Here is an 18,989-nt window from a genome sequence, read left to right as displayed (position 1 = left end):
TCAAAACGTATTTCTTTCTCAGCCAACATCCACATTTCGAAGATGACATTCCTCAGGCAGACTGTTAAACAGAAACCATTTTTGGAGTTAAAATCTGGCAAATTTATTCAAAGGCAGATTTACCCATGCCTACTCGGTTACGGCCTTTACAAAAGGTATCACTGTTAAAAGATAGGAAATCGTAACTCTAGGACTAAGGATGACATGGTTTCTTCTGTGAGCCCGTAGAGCAGAGGTATTCAAACATTTTTAAGATTGAACCCTTCATTAACGAATAAAAGTTTAATATACCCCCGCGATAACATTTCTCTAAAGGGCAGTTTAAGTAATAAAAGTGACACATTTTAAGTCAGCTTTTAATTGATTAAAAACAGTTTTTTAAACATACAGTGTAATTAACAAGATGAGTTCATGAAATGCAATACATATTATAACGGTTTTAAAAGTTTACGTCTGTACCAAGTATTTTGCAATGTTAATAAAATAACGCTTGATATGAAAATAATAATGCATAAATTATTTAAATCCTTCCAAGCGAGTTGGCCGTGCGGTTAGGGTCGCGTAGCTGTGAGCTTGCATTCGGGAGGTAGTGGGTTCGAATCCCAATGACGGCAACCCTGAAGATGGTTTTCCGTGGTTTCACCATTATCACATCAGGCAAATCTGGAGCTGTGAAACCATGCAAAGCCATCTTTAGGGTTGCCGACAGTGGGCCCGAACCCACGGTGTCCGGACATTTGCGGTCACGGATATTTGCGGTCACTGAATATACTTGTGCCCACTCACAGATATTTGCGGTCTCTGCAGCAGGGGATGGGCTTCATTAACTTAATCTCAGGGCATCCCTGCTAACCTGCCTGGACTTCTGCTCACTCCTTCTAGGTTAAAATTTTTCTTTCACGCGCATTATTTACAGACTGATGTCTTCAGTCACAAACACCATTCTATGTTGAAACTTCCTGGTGTAAGTACTGTATTTACTGATGTTGTGTGCTGTAATGGAGTTGACAGTTACTAATAAGGCAGAATTGTATGTCTCCAAAAACATGACATGACTTGTTCTTCTCCTTCAGACACACCTAGGTGACGATTCCATGTTGAATTTACCTATACATTCTGTATATATAACCATTGTGAAGTGCACAACGATTTTCATTATTAGTAACTGTCAATTTCAGTACAGCACACAACAGAAATATTTACACGAGGTGTTTGTGGCTGAAGGTATCAGTCTCTAATAATGCGCGCGAGAGAAGGATGTTGATCTAGAAGGGGAGAGCAGGAACCCAGGCAGGTTAGTGGGGACAACACGATATTACGATAATAAGGCCCACCTCTTGCTGCGGTGACCGCAAATCTCCTGTGACTGCTGGGGGATTTCTGTGAGTGGGCACAAGCACATCTCAGTGACCGCAAATGTCCGTGACCGCAAATATCCGGCAACCCGAACCCACTACCATCCGAACGCAAGCTGACAACTGCGTGACCTTAACCGCAAGGCCAACTCCCTCGATAAAATGATTTCTAATGTCTGGTTATGCTGGAGAAAAGTTCAAATATTCAAATTTAGATTATTGCGGTACTTATTTCTTAGGCACATAATATATGAAAACCCGCATTCGCAAAGTTATGTTGTTGATATAGGTATCATAAATTTGGTGGTCCGGTTAGCGATGTGAGGAAACTCGTCCAGTCTCTGCAGCCAAGCTTACAAGCTAGCCAACATGAAAACAGGTTGTCCAGTTTCGTATTATCTCGGCCACCTTAAAGGCTACATTGATAAATGATGTCTAATAATGTGCAGAGTAAAATAATCTTGTAGGCAGTGATGGAATCGAAAACGGAAAAGATGACACTCCGCCAACACTATAGTGACGTACTGAGTTTAAAGATAAGTAAATATTTTAATTTTATTTGTATTTCTTCTTCACATTTTACTTTGAAAACTGCTCATGATTTCCCTAAAAGTCTCTCACTCGTACCCCTACGTGCACGCGTTTGAGAATCCCTGCTGTAGAGGATAGTATGGACACAGTCTTGGAAGCGGATTAAAATAATCTAATACAATAGTAACCAAATGCACTCAATTTCAGACGACGTGCGAAATATCAGATTAGGGAAGTCTTAAAGACTTTAGATGAATATTGCTATACCGAGCGAGTTGGCCGTGGGTTAAGGTCACGTAGCTGTGAGCTTCCATTCGGCAGATAGTGGGTTCGAACATCACTGTCGGCAGCTGTGAGGATGGTTTTCCGTGGTTTTCCATTTTCACACCAGACAAATGCTGGGACTGTACCGTTTTTAAGGCCACGGTCGCTTCCTTTCCACTCCTAGCCCTTTCCTACCCCATCGTCGCTGTAAAAGACCTATCTGTGTCGGTGCGACGTAAAGCAAAATTGTTCAAAGAAGAAGAAGAAGAAGAAGAAGAAGAAGAAGAAGAAAATATTGCTATCTGGATAACAGAGTAATCAATGATGGCAGAAAGTGAGAGGAAATAAAAGGAAGACCTTTCTTATGAATTGAATATTTTTTTTACCTCTAGAAATATGTTTCTTTTCTCTAGATCTTCGTGTGGAGCACGTTTCATTGTATGGATGTGAGGTATGGATAGTAGCTGGTGAAGAAAGAGAGAAAGAAAGAAAGAAAGAAAGAAAGAAAACAGAACCTTTGAAATGTAGTGTTACTGATGAATATTGAGGGTGAGATTAGTAGATCGGATCACAGGTAAAGAGATAGTGAACCAAGTTGTTGAGAGGAGAACGAATTTGGTGAAATTTGACTACGAGATGTCGTAGATTGATAGGACACATCTTGGGATATCCAGCTAGCGATGCAGCGTAGCTGGTTATGCGCACACTGTCGATCTATGCTGATCAAGTATGTTGAACACTTGTCTAGGGATTGGGTTCATACAGTTTTCTGATTTGTGAACAACAAATACAGTACCTTCAACCAGTACATTCAATCAGCGACCATAGCCCACCACTTATTTTCAGAATTTCAGAGCAATCTCACATTCGCACAGAAGTTTCCCAAAACGCAAACAAGTAGTCACTGACGTTGTTGTTTTCCTCTTAGGTACTTGAATTCGTCGTAATCATCATCCCCATGTTCTTGGATGACGTATGATACTTTACGCTATTAAATATCATTTAATGTGCCTAGGATTGTGAACGGTGTCCTCAGACATGACAAAAATAGTACTAGCATAGAATTTACTAACAGTGAGTGTGAGGGACGTTTGAGGAAAGTTTTAAATTACGTCTGGAAATTCGAAACTCAGATTTCTGAAGCTTGTGATTTCCTAGTCTTAACCAGGAATGTTGATTAACGCAGTAAATATCTGCTGTCAATAGTGATAAAAATAAAATAGAACGAATTAATGAATTAATTATAATTAAAGAATATTTGTTTTCATTATTATGTGAATGCCATTGATCTCAGCCGAACCTACTCCTAAATCTAAGCGATCTAAGGTCTAAGGTGATTTGCTCCAGTCTGCCACAATAGCAAACTTTGAGGGACATTTTATCCACTTCTCTTCCGGCAAATACTGAAATATACCGAGCTCGATAGCTACAGTTGCTTAAGTGTCGCCAGTGTCCAGTATTTGAGAGATAGTGGGTTCGAACCACACTGTCGGCAGCCCTGAATATGGTTTTCCGTGGTTTCCCATTTTCACACCAGGCAAATGTTGGGGCTTTACCTTAATTAAGGCCACGTCCGCTTCCTTCCCACTCCTAGCCCCTTCCTGCCCCATCGTTGCCATAAGACCTATCTGTGTCAGTGCGACGTAAAGCTACTTGCAAAAAAAAAAACCCTGAAATATTGTATTATTTAAAATACTATTGATTTTGAAACACGCCGGGACGCTGGAATTTTGTTCCGCAGGACTTCCTTAACGTGCCGGAAGCGAACGCTTAGGAGTTGTCACTTTTAAACTATTTTAACATCATCAAATACTATCGATCTCAGCTGGGTTCAGACCCACTATCTTGGCAGCAGGAGGTAAACATCACTAGTTGTGCTACTAGGGTCGGTAAATGTTGAAATAGTTCTAAATTCAAGTTGTGAAATTCTTAAAACAATCCTAGACACTAAAACACTAAAGAGCACAAGGTAACAGTCTCCCTCTCTCTCTCTCTCTCACACACACACACGCACACACACACACACACACACACACACACACACACACACACACACACACACACACACACACACACACACACACACACACACACACACACACACACGGGCAGTGATCACCATAATCTCTCCACACTATAAAATATAATAATAATGCTATACCTTGTTACAGACAATGGTCTTCAGAAACGCGGAAGTATTAGAATTCGCCGTAAACGATCTTAGAGGTCAGTTAATGAACTGACGAGTGTGTGTCGTATCCAGGTTCTTTTAAATGACGACCGATTGTGCAGGATAATAATGTCCAGTACTGAGGGTGACAGACGAAAGACCTGAGTTTCAGTTGTATCAAAACAAACAAATCTACGTCGTGCGTCCTAAGACCTTTTTTTTTGTCTTCGTGTTGGTTCCATGACAGGTCACTACTACGAAGTTACCGGCACTCTCGTTCGGGCAAAAAGGCACACCCTGGCCTCACCATCGCTGTAAACAACTGTGATTTATTAATACCATTGACAGGGTGATAGCTTACCTTGAAGCGCGAGGAGCCCCGCACTGGCCGGCCTGCAACACTCCAAGACACCCGCACTTTGGCAGCCGGGTCGTCGCACTGCAACCTCGCACAGAACGCTGCGCTGCCTCCGGGAACTGCCACCACTGGCGACGGCTTCTTGCTGAACAGCAGTCGGCCAGTCATGTTGCCGCTGGTGCTGCACTCTGCGGGACAACAAGCATGCAATTTATTGGCTATTATAAACAACAAACCTCCTTCATAACAATACAACATAAACCTTGAGCAACGTTGTGCTGGTATTCACATTTAGATCTCCAGTGTTTACAAGTCAGGCAATAGTCCATTTCCAGACTAAAATTAAAGTGAAAGAGGTAATTGCTCTTAAGGGTTCCTACTGACAAATATATATATATATATATTAGTTCATTTATTTGATACGGGGTCGGGGATGAGGTGGAAGGAATTTATATGGCATGCTTTTACGAACCCTTCCTGATGCCAACGTCAGGTGAAATGAAAGATGGTGAAGGTGGAAGGAATCAGCTGGTGGGGCTGCCTGGGAGAGGTTGTATGCCCCAACCCAAAGTCTCACGTTCCAGGACACTGCCCTGGAGGCAGTAGAGGTGGGATCCCTCGCTGAGTCCGAAGGAAAAACCAACCATGGAGGGTTAGCAGATTAAGAAAAAAAAGAAATAATAATAATAATAATAATAATAATAATAATAATAATAATAATAATAATAAAGAAGACAAAGTAGGCTGAGCTAAGAAGCTCAGTCGATACATCGCGCTATCCTTCTGAGTTTAAGCTGGCGGGTTCAATACCAGCTCAGTCTGGTGGTATTTGATGATTTTCAAATACGTCAGCTTCTTGTCGGTAGATTCACCGGCACGTAAAAGAACTCCTGTTGGACAAAATTCCGTCACGCCGGCGTCTCGAAAAGTAGTCAGAGGGACTTCAAACAAATAGCATGATGATGAAGAAGAAGAAGAAGAAGAAGAAGAAGAAGAAGAAGAAGAAGAAGGGACGTGCTTAGCTCAGAGGCTTAGCTGCTGGCTTCCCACGCAGAAGGCTGTGGTTCGAACACCGGTCTATCCTAGGTTGCGATTCACGTCACAAAATCACGCGGCGTCAGGAAGGATATCCGGCCAAAATAAAAATGAACTCGGTGGATACGACCCCGGAAATAGCTGAGATAAGTTGAAGAAAAAAGTATATTGTCCGACTCTTTGATTGAATGCTCAGTGTCTCGACCTTCTGCTCTGAGAGCCCAGGGTTCGATTCCCGGCCGGGCCGAGGATTTTAACTGGCTAGGGGACTGAGTGTTTATGATCGTCTTATCATTTTTTCTGGCCGGATGACCTTCCTGATGCCAATCCTATGTCGAGAAATGTATTCACTGCTATGTGTTTCTGTGCTGGTTGGTAGGGTAGTATGGTGTGTGAATATGAAGACGCGTGTGCTGCAACAAACAAACACACAGTTCCCCGAACCATAGGAATTAATCATACACGGTTAAAATCCCCGGCATGCCTGGAACTCGGGCCCTCTGAACTGACGGTCAGTACGCTGAACATACAGTGTAGGATCCGTATATTAGCAACTATTCGAAATGTATCACACTAGTATAAATATCCACAATCGTTATCTGGGGTACAAATTGAGACACTGTCCTCAAACGAATCCAATTCAGTTCCCGGCTCTGCCAGACGTTTAAGTCCTATTGAGGGCTCGAAGGTTGCACCCAGCTTTGTAAAAGCAATTGAGAAGAGATGGGTTCAATCCCTTCTCCCCAGTGTAGCCTAGATTGAATGTGACCAACTCTGGGATAAATTCTGGCGACTATTTTGGGGCGAGTCGATATTGGCCAAAGCCGAAGGGTAAAGACTGGGAGTGGGAAGTTAGTGGCTGTGGCGTTAATAAGATACAGCCCTAGCAATTTTCCTTGTGTGAAAATGGGAAACAATCAGCAGGGCTGCCGATGGTGTAGCTCGAACCGACCACATCCCGAATGCAATTTTACTACGACACGGCCCACACTACCCAGAATGTATGTATCGGTTCCGTACATGAATCATCAATCCAACTTACTCGGTTCATATGAGTATGATTTAGAAAATAAATAAAAAACATTGTATCGTACATTTTGCACTTCTCCCTGTAGGCATCTAACGTTTGATCTTCAATGACTTCGTGTCTGTTAGTTGAGTCGATGGTGAAATCAGAAGGTAAGGTAAGATTAGATAGATAGATAGGTAGATAGATAGATGATTTATTTAATACAGTAAATACCATCGCTTTTATGTCAATACTTCGGTTGAATCACTCCTCAGATGTCCCACAAATTTCCTCATAATCAAGATGTCCTTGTCTAAAGTCTAGTCATCAGCAATCATAATGATTCTATGCATTGCTTAGCGTGTCATCATTGGACCATAGGATTCCAATCTCAATCTCCCTGTAGTATATCACGAGTGACGTGGTTGTAATGAACAGTGGATGGATATAATTCTTTACTGTTTGATGTTCTACCACGTATTAAACTATGGAGATTTTTTTACTCTCAGCTTTCTCCACTCAACACATGTGTGCTCATGATACTCAGCACTTTTTGCTTTCATTTTCTACTTGTCTATCTCTCGGGTGTGAGTGTATTCTATGTCACGAACCTTAAGAAGTCTCATACAGTTTCACTGCTACTAAGTAATGATGAAACATTTTTTTTCCTTGCAAAGAGCCTAACTTCATCTGTGAAACACGTGGACAAGAAATCATGTTGCAATCTTTACTAACGATAGACGTCATACGAGATTCGTATCTTCGTTACGCTCTCATTTCTTATCCGTTCAAAACTATCTCATGAAAAAGAACATTATAAATGCGAAATCATTATTTCTTGCAAACATTAATTTTTTCAGAAAAAAGTATTTTAAAAGAATATGTTAACTCAGAGTCAGAAACATGGTGATTTCTGAATGATTTGCAGTTATGCAAAGCCGTGTAATTAGATACAGAGGCTACAACTGTACTTCAGTCTTAGAGAATGTTCATCACATTATGCTCTTACGTTAGTATTGATTTTACCTCCAGTGCTTACAGTTTTCCGAACCCGCGATGTAGGGGTAGCGTTCTGCCTCTTTCCCGCAGACCTCGGGTTCGATTCCCGGACAGATCAGGGATTTTTACCTGGATCTGAGGGCTGGTTCGAGATCCTCTCAGCCTACGTGATTAAAATTGAGGAGCTATCTGACGGTTAGATGGCGGCGCAGGTCTAGAAAGCCAATAATAACGGCCGAGAGTATTCGTCGTGCTGACCATACGCCACCTCATAATCTGCAGGATTTCGGGCTGAGCAGCGGTCGCTTGGTAGGCCATGGCCCTTTGGGGCTGTTGCATCATGTTTTTTTGGTTTGATTTAAAGTTTCAAATTCACTCCAGCTAATTACCGAGAAATTCATTTTAAACAGAAGTAAAAAGCAAAGCAAAGCAAAGTCACCTCCGTACAGGCCATGAAGGCCCTTGGAGGAGTGGAAGGTAAAGGCTTCCCACTATCCGTAACCTCGGCATGTGATGGGGTAGAGTGGTTAGCTCTACGCCCGGCCGCCTTTGCCCCCAGGAATTAACCTGGTACTCATTTTTGGTGTAGGCTGAGTGAACCTCAGGGCCATATGCACCTCCGGAAGTGGAAATATCGTTTCTTAAATTTTACGACTTCCTGACGGGGATTCGAACCCACGTCCTTCCGGGCGAACCGAGCGCGCCTTTACCGCCTCGGCCAGGCAGCCCCTTTTAAACAGAAGTTCGAGTTATATTTCTCACATGTTTCTGCATGTTGTGAATTTTTTCATATCCCAGCGGTCAGTGGTCGCTAGAATCCCTCTTTACATCAGCCGGAGGAATTGAAGATCCCCAAAAATTTATCCTCCTTTTCTCACTGATGTCCGAAGTTGGCCTTCCTCGTTTGGAATTCCGCTTTCCGAACTGACACGGTATTTGTGCAAGATCAATGCGATTCCATTCTTGTTGAAGATCTTGCGATATGCTTGTTTAGATTTATATAATTTTCTATGCAAAAAACCAAGCATTTATTCACTGCTATATGCCGGGCTGAGAGGCTCAGACAGTTGAGGCGCTGGCCTTCAGACCCCAACTTGGCAGGTTCGATCCTGGCTCAGTCCGGTGGTATTTGAAGGTGCTCAAATACATCAACCTCGTGTCCGTAGTTTATTGGCACGTAAAATAACTCCTGAGGGACAAAATTCCGGCTCCTCGACGTCTCCGAAAACCGTAAAAGTAGTTAGTGGGACGTAAAACAAATAACATTATTATTATTATTATTATTATTATTATTATTATTATTATTATTATTATTATTATTATTATTATTATTATTATTATTTCACTGCTGTATCAACCAGATGGCAAATCAATCGAATCTACCATTTTCTGTATTCCATTTTGTTGTAACAATAAATAACTGTCAAGGAGAATATAATACAAGCAAGTAAATTCTCCTTTGCACATATCAAATGCTGCGAATTTAATGGGTTAAACTTTTATGGAAGTAATTTCCACTTAGACTATTTATTGTAGAGCTTGTACATTATTTAATATCATTATTAAAAACAAATGCTCTGTGTTAGGTAAGGCTGCCTTCCATCCGACATTTGTCGGACTAGTCCTGCTTTTAATCAATCTTTCTTTCTTTCTTTCTTTCTTTCTTTCTTTCTTTCTTTCTTTCTTTCTTCCAGTATGTAAAAACGATACTTAAATTGAAATTGAATTTTTCAGCATTTAGCAGTACAATTTTCATTCCCGTGCTGTAGTTAAAAAAGTAGAGCGAACATAAATTCCTGTACAGATCATGTCATACGACTCGCACGCACAAGGGAAAGGTATAAGTTGGATTTGACCGATTGCAATGAAACTTAGTTCTAATATCAATTATAAACTTGAGAGCAATAGTCCTTCTACCATAAAATAATATTTATATACTTAAAAATAGTGATTTATTGCTTCAATCTATATGGAATGTAAGCTATTGAAGGATCGATTGCAATGAAGCTCGACACGATGATCAATAAAGACATTAGAACATCACTGCACGCCAGCCGTTGTTACATATGCATGTCAAAATGAATGATTATGAACAGCAATTAGTCGGTTTACATATTTATCCGAATATAAGGTAATATTAGTAAAGAATAGAATGGAAAAGAATACTTCCATCTCCAAGTTTCGGATCATCTTAAACTGGGGAGGAAGTAATCATTTATTGTTATCCAAAATGTTTTATAATACATGCATTCCTTTCCTTATTACTGTTTGTTTATCTATTAATAGGCCTATATAAACATTACGATTCAGCTTATTAACTACATTCACCCTATTTCTAAATTGTAGTCTTTTTACATTTATTTATTCTTGTCTTAGACTTTAACAATTATATTAGCAGAAAGAACGTTTATAAATAGATGACCAAGGTTTCATATTGTATAATATTTTAGCTTCCATTTTAAACGATACGAATTTAATGTTTTGATATAAATTTTCATACACAGTACGTTTAATTAAAATAGGTTTTCAGGGCCGGTGTTTGATGACAACGGACTTAGCATCGGCAGTCTATATAAGTACAGAACTTTTTCATCATGTTCATACATGTAAATTCATTATTTGTCAATACTTGTTCATATTATCACTTAACTCTCTATCATTAACAAGTTTACGCAACATAAATAATACTGTACATCTATATACAGTGGTGGTCAAAATAATAGAGCCACCTGGCAAAGGTTTAGAATAAAGTGCAAATTTATTACTAGACATGTTTGTACTATGATGGAAACAAAATTTTACGTTGTACAGGAACCATTACAACAGAGTCACATTGTACCACAGTCAGTTATATAGATAACACAACTGAAACTAATCAATAATATTCAAAATAATACCAGACCACAGGGTCAAACAAATAGAGCCAATTGACACAAATATTTTGTACTTGATCTAATTCTTATGAAATTTACAGGAACAGTCGTTTTTGCATAGGAGTGCATTAGTACTTCGTAGTGTAACCCTTATTTTTGAGGATTTCCCTGCACCTCTTACCCATAGAGTCGACTAAACACCTGCATTCGTCGCTGCTGATCGCATACAAGGCTCTCTGGATTTCTTCCCAAAGTTTATCTAAAGACGTAGCTTTTGAGCGGTCAATTCTCTTGTCTACGATCTCCCATAAGTTCTCGATGGATGATGCGTCAGGGGATTGAGATGGCCACTCTAATACTTCGATATGGTGATATTGAAAAACTGCCTTATGATCCTTGCAGTATGCTTTGGATCGTTATCGTGCTGAAATTTCCATTTCAGCGGCATTTCCTCTTCAGCATAAGGCAGCATCACATTTGCTAAGATGTCGTTGTACATTTCTGCGTTCATTATGCCGTTGATACGGTGTATTGGACCAAGGCCATATCATGAAAAACATCCCCATACCGTAACATTTCCGCCACCGTATTTCACAGTTTTTAAAGTGTACTTGGGATTAAATTCCTGGTTTGGTGGGCGGCGCACATAGACTTTTCCGTCTGAGGCAAACCTATTATACTTGGATTCATCGGACCAAAGGATGTTCCTCCATCAAATATTGGGTTTGTGTTCATTTCTCCGGGCGAAGGCCATCCTTTTCCGAACATTAGCTTTTGAAACATGTGGCTCCTGTCTCGCAATGCGCCCATTCAATTTTGCGGATCTCAGTCGTCTTTGAATCGTTGAAGTTGATGGTTGAACATCATTTTTGTCGCTAAACAAAATGGCTTTCAGTCGTGGTGGTGACAAAAATGGGTTTCTTTACTTCCCTCGTGATGAGTCTGTCTACGCGAAGAGTAGTTACACGAGGTCGCCCCTGTTCCCCACCTGCGGCTTTGTTTGTTTTGCCAGTCTAATGGCGTTCTGGACTCGTTTTCGCGAAACGTGTAAATCTTTGGCTATTTGATTCATGGATATCCCACTTTTGAACATCCGGAACATTACTATACGACCATCATCACTTGTATGCTCTGCTCTGCCCATCTAGAAGAATGTAAACAAAACCAAACGTCAGTTTACATACAAAATAATATTGAGTGGAGGTTTGTTGACAAATTATATCGCTAGCCCCCAAAACAACTGCAAAAAAATCAATTTGAACGGGACTTCTGTAAAACGGCTCTATTATTTTGACCCATAAGATTCTTACCTTTATGCCTCTTTTCGAACGTCTAGCTCAAACGCTTCCTTTCGCACGACTACAGACAGCAGCGACGTCTTCCCTGATATTGTCTAAAAGGGACTGACAACACGGCACTCGTGGAGATTTTGCGAACTAGTAGATGTCCTAGATCTTAATCTCGTCAATAGAGGTGGCTCTATTATTTTGACCGCCACTGTATATATATATATAAAATAACTTGTCCTGACTGACTGACTGACTGACTGACTGACTGACTCATCATCGCCGAACCAAAACTACTGGACATAAAGAAATGAAATTTTGGGGATACATTCATATTACGATGTAGGTTCTCGCTAAGAGAGGATTTTTTGATATTCCGTCGCTAAGGGGGTAAAAAGGGGTGTGAAATTTTAAAATGAGTGTATCTATATCTCAAAACTTTAAAAGTTTACAAATGTAAAAATTGGTATTTAGAATCTTCATTAGAAATCAGGAAACGCGTATTTTTTTGTTTCCGGAAAATGAAAATAGGAAGGGTGGAAAAGGGTGAAAAATGGGTTGAATGCCTTTAATGGGGGTACTTATATTTCAGAACCTGAAGATATTACAGACCTGAAAATTGGTATTTTGGATCTCCTTTAATAAAGAAACAGGTATTTTTTCGTTTTTGGAAAATTTCAAATAATGAGGGGTGAAAAATTTGAATTATTAAAATGAGTGTATCATCTTAAATCTTCAAACGTTTACAGATGTAAAAATTGGCATTTAGAATATCCTTGAAAAATAAAGAAACATGCATATTTTTGTTTTCGAAAAATCCCAATAGGCGGGGTGAAAAAGGGGTTGAATGCCTTTAATGAGGATACTTATATCTCTTTTTTTTTTGCTTTAGGGGCTTTACGTCGCACCGACACAGATAGGTCATATGGCGACGATGGGATAGGAAAGGCCTAGGAGTTGGAAGGAAGCGGTCGTGGCCTTAATTAAGGTACAGCCCCAGCATTTTCCTGGTGTGAAAATGGGAAACCATGGAAAACCATCTTCAGGGCTGCCGATAGTGGGATTCGAACCTACTATCTCCCGGATGCAAGCTCACAGCCGTGCAACTCTACGTGCACGGCCAACTCGCCCGGTACTTATATCTCAGAAAGTGAAGATATTACAGACCTGAAAATTGGTATAAGGGATCTACTTTAAAAATAAAGAAACATTTTTCCTTTTGGAAAATCCAAACGGTCGGGGGTGAAAAGGGGGTGGATTTTTAAAATGAGTGTATCTATATCCCTAAACATTAAAAGTTTGCACATGTAAGAATTGACATTTAGAATCTGCTTTAAAAATAAAGGAAAATGTATTTTTTTGTTTCCTTTAAATCCCAATAGGAGGGGTGTAAAAGGGTGAATAATGGGTTGAATGCCCTTAATGAAGATACTTATATCCCAGAAACTGAAGATAATACAGACCTGAAAATTTGTGTTTGTGATCTCCTTTAAAATAAGGAAACACATTTTTTTTTGGTTTTGGGAAATCAAATTAAAGGGGGGGGGGGGTGAATTTTTAAAATGAGTGTATGTATATCTCAAAACTTTTAAAGTTTATAGATGTAAAAATTGGTATTTAGAATCTCCTTTAAATATAGAGAAACACGTATTTTTTTGTTTTCGGAAAATCCCAATAGGAAGGGTGGAAAAGGGTGAAAAATGCGTTGAATGCCTTTAATGAGGGTACTTATATTTCAGAACCTGAAAATATTACCGACCTGAAAATTGGTATTTGGGATCTACTTTAAAAATAAAGAAACAGGTATTTTTTCGTATTTGGAAAATCCAAATAATGAGGGGTGAATGGGTTGAATTTTTAAAATGAGTCTATCTACATCTTAAAACTTAAAAAGTTTACAGATGTAAAAATTGGCATTTAGAATATCCTTTAAAAATAAAGGAACATGCATTCTTTTGTTTCCGGAAAATCCCAATAGGCGGGGTGAAAAAGGGGTTGAATGCCTTAAATGAGGATACTTATATCTCAGAAACTGAAGATATTACAGACCTGAAAATTGGTATTTGGGATCTACTTTAAAAATAAAGAAACATTTTTTCTGTTGGAAAATCCAAACGGTCGGGTGTGAAAAGGGGGTGGATTTTTAAAATGAGTGTGTCTATATCTCTAAACATTAAAAGTTTGCACATGTAAAAATTGATATTTAGAATCCGCTTTAAAAATAAAGGAAAACATATTTTTTCGTTTCCTTTAAATCCCAATAGGAGGGGTGTAAAAGGGTGAATAATGGGTTGAATGCCCTTAATGAGGATACTTATATCTCAGAAACTGAAGATTTTAAGACCTGAAAAATTGGTGTTTGGGATCTCCGTTAAAATAAGGAAACACGTATTTTTTTGTTTTGGAAAATCCAATTAATGGGGGGGGGGTGGAAAGGGGGTGAATTTTTAAAATGAGTGTATGTATATCTCAAAACTTTTAAAGTTTATAGATGTAAAAATTGGTATTTAGAATCTCCTTTAAATATAAAGAAATATGTATTTTTTTTCGGAAAATGCCAATAGGAATGGTGGAAAAGGGTGAAAAATGGGTTGAATGCCTTTAATGAGGCTACTTATATTTCAGAACCTGAAGATATTACCGACCTGAAAATTGGTATTTGGGATCTACTTTAAAAATAAAGAAACAGGTATATTTTCGGTTTTGGAAAATCAAAATATTGGGGGGTGAAAAGGGGGTTGAATTTTTAAAATGAGTGTATCTACATCTTAAAACTTTAAAAGTTTACAGATGGAAACATTGGTATGTAGAATCTCCTTTTAAAAATAAAGAAACATGTATTTTTTGTTTTCGGAAAATCCAATAGGAGGGGTGAAAAATGGGTTGAATGCCCTTAATGAGGATACTTATATCTCAGAAACAGAAGATATTACAGACCTGAAAATTGGTATTTGGGATCTCCTTTAAAAATAAAGAAAAATTATTTTTGCTTTTGGAAAATCCAAATAGTGTCGGGTGAAAAGGGGGTGGATTTTTAAAATGAGTGTATCTATATCTCTAAACTTTAAAAGTTTGCACATGTAAGAATTGATATTTAGAATCTCCTTTAAAAATAAAGGTACACGTATTTTTTTGTTTTCTGTAAATCCCAATACGAGGGGTGTAAAAGGGTAAATAATGGGTTGAATGCCTTTAGTCACGATACATATATCTCAGACTGACGATATTACAGAACTGAAAATTTGTATATGGGATCTCCTTTAACAATAAAGAAACATGATTTTGTTGGTTTTGGAAAATCCAATTAATGGCGGTTAAAGAGGAGTGACAAACTGGGGTGAATTTTTAGAGAGATTATATCTACAGAATATCTGAGAAACGTAAAATGTTACAGACGTAAAAGGTGGTATTTGGAATCTCCTGTAAATGTAAAGAAACATAGGTGATTTATTTTTGGAAACTCCACTTAAGGGAAACTAAAAAGTGGGTGAATTTTTAAAATGAGAATTTCTACAGTATATATCAAAAAACTTAACATGTTACAGAAGTGAAAATGATATTTTTATCTCTATCAAAAATAAAGAAACGTTTATTTTTAGTTTTCGGAAATACCGCTTGGGTTGAGGGGGGATAAAAGTGACTGAAAATGGTGTTCATTTTTTTAAATTAGGCTACTGATATCTCAAAAATGAAAATGTTACAGACGTGAAAGTCGATATTTGGAATCTGCTTTAAAAGTAAAGAAACACGTATTCTCGGAATTTCCAATGAAAGAGGACGGGGGGAAGTTGAAATAATTGAAAAATTAATTGACTTAATTGCATGAAAGTACTTATATCTAATAAAAACTAAGGTTGTTACAGACGTGAAAATTGGTATTTGGATCTCCTTTAAAAACAAAGGAAAACGCGTTTTGGGAGGGAAATCATCATGGGGGGCGGGAGTGAAAAAGAACTGAATTCCTTTCATGAGGACACATTAATAAAAAACTGAAGAAGTTAGAGTCGTGATAATAGGCATTTAGAAGATCCTTTACTATTAAAGAAATAAGTATTTTTTGCCGAAAAATGCACTTGGGGTGGTGGGGACGAGTGTTGAAAGGAAGTGAATTATTTTATGGGGATATTTATATCTCAAAACTGAAGGTAATGGACGTGAAAATTGGTGTTTGGAATCTCCTTTAAACATAAAGAAACACGCCTTCTTTTAATATTTTTGGGGGGTAAATAAACTTAACGGCTGTGGGTTCAATCAGTCATTACTGATCTGCATTTAGGGCAGTCGACCAGGTGGCAGATTTCCTACTGTTGTTTTCATAGCCTTTTCTTAAATGATTTCAAACAAATTAGAAATTTATTGAACATCTCCCTTGGTAAGTTATTCCAATCCCTAACTCCCCTTCCTATAAACGAATATTTGCCCCAATTTGTCCTCTTGAATTCCAACTTTATCTTCATATTGTGATCTTTCCTACTTTTAAAGACACCATCCAAAATATTCGTCTACTGATGTCCTCCCACGCTATCTCTCCACTGACAGCTCGGAACATACAACTTAGTCGAGAAGCTCGTCTCCTTTCTCCCAGGTCTTACCAGCCCAAACTTTGCAACATTTTTGTAACGCTACTCTTTTGTCGGAAATCGCCCAGAACAAATCGAGCTGCTTTTCTTTGAATTTTTTCCAGTTCCTGAATCAAGTAATCCTGGTAAGGGTCCCATACACTGGAACCATACTCTAGTTGGGGTCTCACCAAAGACAAATAAGCTCTCTCCTTTACATCCTTACTACAACCCCTAAATACTCTCATAACCATGTGCAGAGATCTGTACCCTTTATTTACAATTCCATTTATGTGATTACTAGGGAGCGGATTTTTATGTGGTAAGAATGTGAAAAATATTTATTTTTTATGTACTGAAACTTGAAAATATGTGATAAAAATTCAAATTATTTTCCTTTAAATATCACATAACTAATCGCGCTCAAGAAGTAATTTGTATTAGAATATAGTGCTTTCAAACGTGCTCCTTAAGGCAAAATGGTGTTTGTGTATGGAAACGTGCTGTATGGTATATTAATTTTTAATATGCCAGAGTAGATATTATGAATGGTTATTTTTTTAAAGGTAATGTTTTGTTTAAATATGGCAAAAGCAACCTATCATCTTTGAAAAAATAGTACCAGTTCGTACTCACCCATCACACGCTGGAATATTAGTTGCTAGAAGTAGTCTCAGAATTGCAGTGAACAACAAAGGTCATCTCCAATTTGTCCACCACAAATGCATGCCGATTATCTCTAAAGAACGCCTTATACTGCGAAATCGATCGCTCCACATCACAGGAAGTCAGACGAGCATAGTTAAGGAGAGGAATGTCACCAACAATAACGCCATCAATTTCGCCAACATGAGCACCCTCTAATACATTAGAAATTTGGCACATTGTTTGAAATCCTTTGTTTTTCCTGAACAAATTTTGATATTTGACCTTTAACAGTCCCTGTACCTGCGAAGCCGGGAGTGAATCTAATTTATTTTCAACAGCGCGCACTTCCTTCACTGTTTCGGACAACAGGTTAGTGGATTTTTCAAGTATGTCTATAGTTTTACACAAGAAGCTTAGATTGGCAGATATAAACGCCAAATCATTTTTCAAAGAGCTGTCTTTTAGTATCTCTTGAAGAATCTCAATTGACGACGCGTCGTTTTTATCTAGCACGTTCACAACGGATGCAAAGCTTTCAAAATTGTCTGCGTAGTATACTACAGCGCTAAGCCAAGTACCCCACCGCGTAACAATAGGCAGAGGAGGAAGCGCAAGATCCGGGTTTTTCTCTTTAAAGATATCGATTCTTGAGGGTGCTTTTACGAAGACTTTTTTGCCATTAGACACTAATTTATCCACTTGAGGATACTGAGCCCGCACAGTTTCACATAACCTGTGTAGAGCATGAACAACGCAAGTTACGTGTATCATTTTCGGAAAGCTCACAGAAAGTCCTTCGGCTGCCTTTTTAATGTAAGCTGCACTGTCAGTAAGGAAAAGCAATACATGGTCGTATTTTATACCTTTTGGCCAAAGTAAGTGCATGGCTTCATTGAATAACCTAGCTGCAGTGACATGGTTTGCAGCAAGCATTTCTTTACACGCTAACAAATGAGAATGTTCGCGAGCAGTTTTGTCATTCTTCAACACACCAACTACAACATTTCCTACTTTTCTGCCACTTGAATCAGTGGTTTCGTCAATGCTCACCCACAGTTTTTCGCTATTACATACTGCCCGAATTCTGTGTAAAGTTTCTTCGTAACATTTTAGGAGATAGTTTTTCCTTAATGTGGATTCGTCTGGAGGCTCAAAATTAATGTACTTTGTTAGGAAATTTCTCAGTCCCGGATTACTTATTTTACCAAGAGGAATGTCGGCGCAAACAAATGCTCTACACACATCTAAATAATACTGGGAATATTTAGATGGGCCTGCATTTGAAGTAGCTGGTTCAGCTATTAGTAATTGTCGCGAACGCACACGCGAAGCAGCCGCAGTATGCTTATTTGCAGACAAATGCTGGGTTACTTGAGAACGTTGATCTGCACGTACTGTTTTACCACACGGTTGGCAAAATAATACTTTTTCATCGGTAGTGAAAATGCTTTTAAATTCCACTACATATTGTTGAAGACGCGATCTTGTACTCGACTTCTCTTTTGGCATTATTTTGCAGGTTACGACACACGCATTTACGGTGAATCACTGTTTCAATAAAAAGAATAGCAGCGGACATTGAAGGAAATACTTCTTATAAATCCATACAAAATCACACGACCACGGGAATGATATATGGACCCGAACAGCTAACCTTACTCTTAGGAGTGATGAAATTCCACTACCTAATGGTGGGGCAATATTCTTCCGAGTCTCCCATGTCGTAACGGAATTACGTCACCTTATCTCTCCGTGATTGCCTTTCTCTGATATTCTAAAAACAAAACCCGAGAAGGCTGACTTATAAAGAGTTGGAATGACATCATGCAAGGAAACATCTTGTGCAGCAAATCAAATCGCTGTCTAAATGTAACGACGTAGCCAGTGACCAGCAAGTTTTAG

The 18,989-nt window shown here is 38.7% G+C and overlaps 1 protein-coding gene across 2 annotated transcripts in view; it reads right to left on the bottom strand.

Moving 5' to 3' along the window:
* Window positions 1-18,989, bottom strand: part of LOC136863975 (titin homolog) — a 1,080,299-nt gene that overhangs the window by 281,875 nt on the left and 779,435 nt on the right. For both annotated transcript variants that reach the window (XM_067140444.2, XM_067140445.2), the window contains exon 24: window positions 4,682-4,866. In XM_067140444.2, the coding sequence (XP_066996545.2) occupies window positions 4,682-4,866 (185 nt within the window). The remainder of the gene's footprint in view (window positions 1-4,681; window positions 4,867-18,989) is intronic.

This window comes from Anabrus simplex, chromosome 2, assembly GCF_040414725.1.
Source record: "Anabrus simplex isolate iqAnaSimp1 chromosome 2, ASM4041472v1, whole genome shotgun sequence".
Lineage (NCBI taxonomy): Eukaryota > Metazoa > Arthropoda > Insecta > Orthoptera > Tettigoniidae > Anabrus > Anabrus simplex.
The sequence above is the reverse complement of the archived record's forward strand: the minus strand, read 5'-3'. Positions and strand labels throughout refer to the sequence as shown.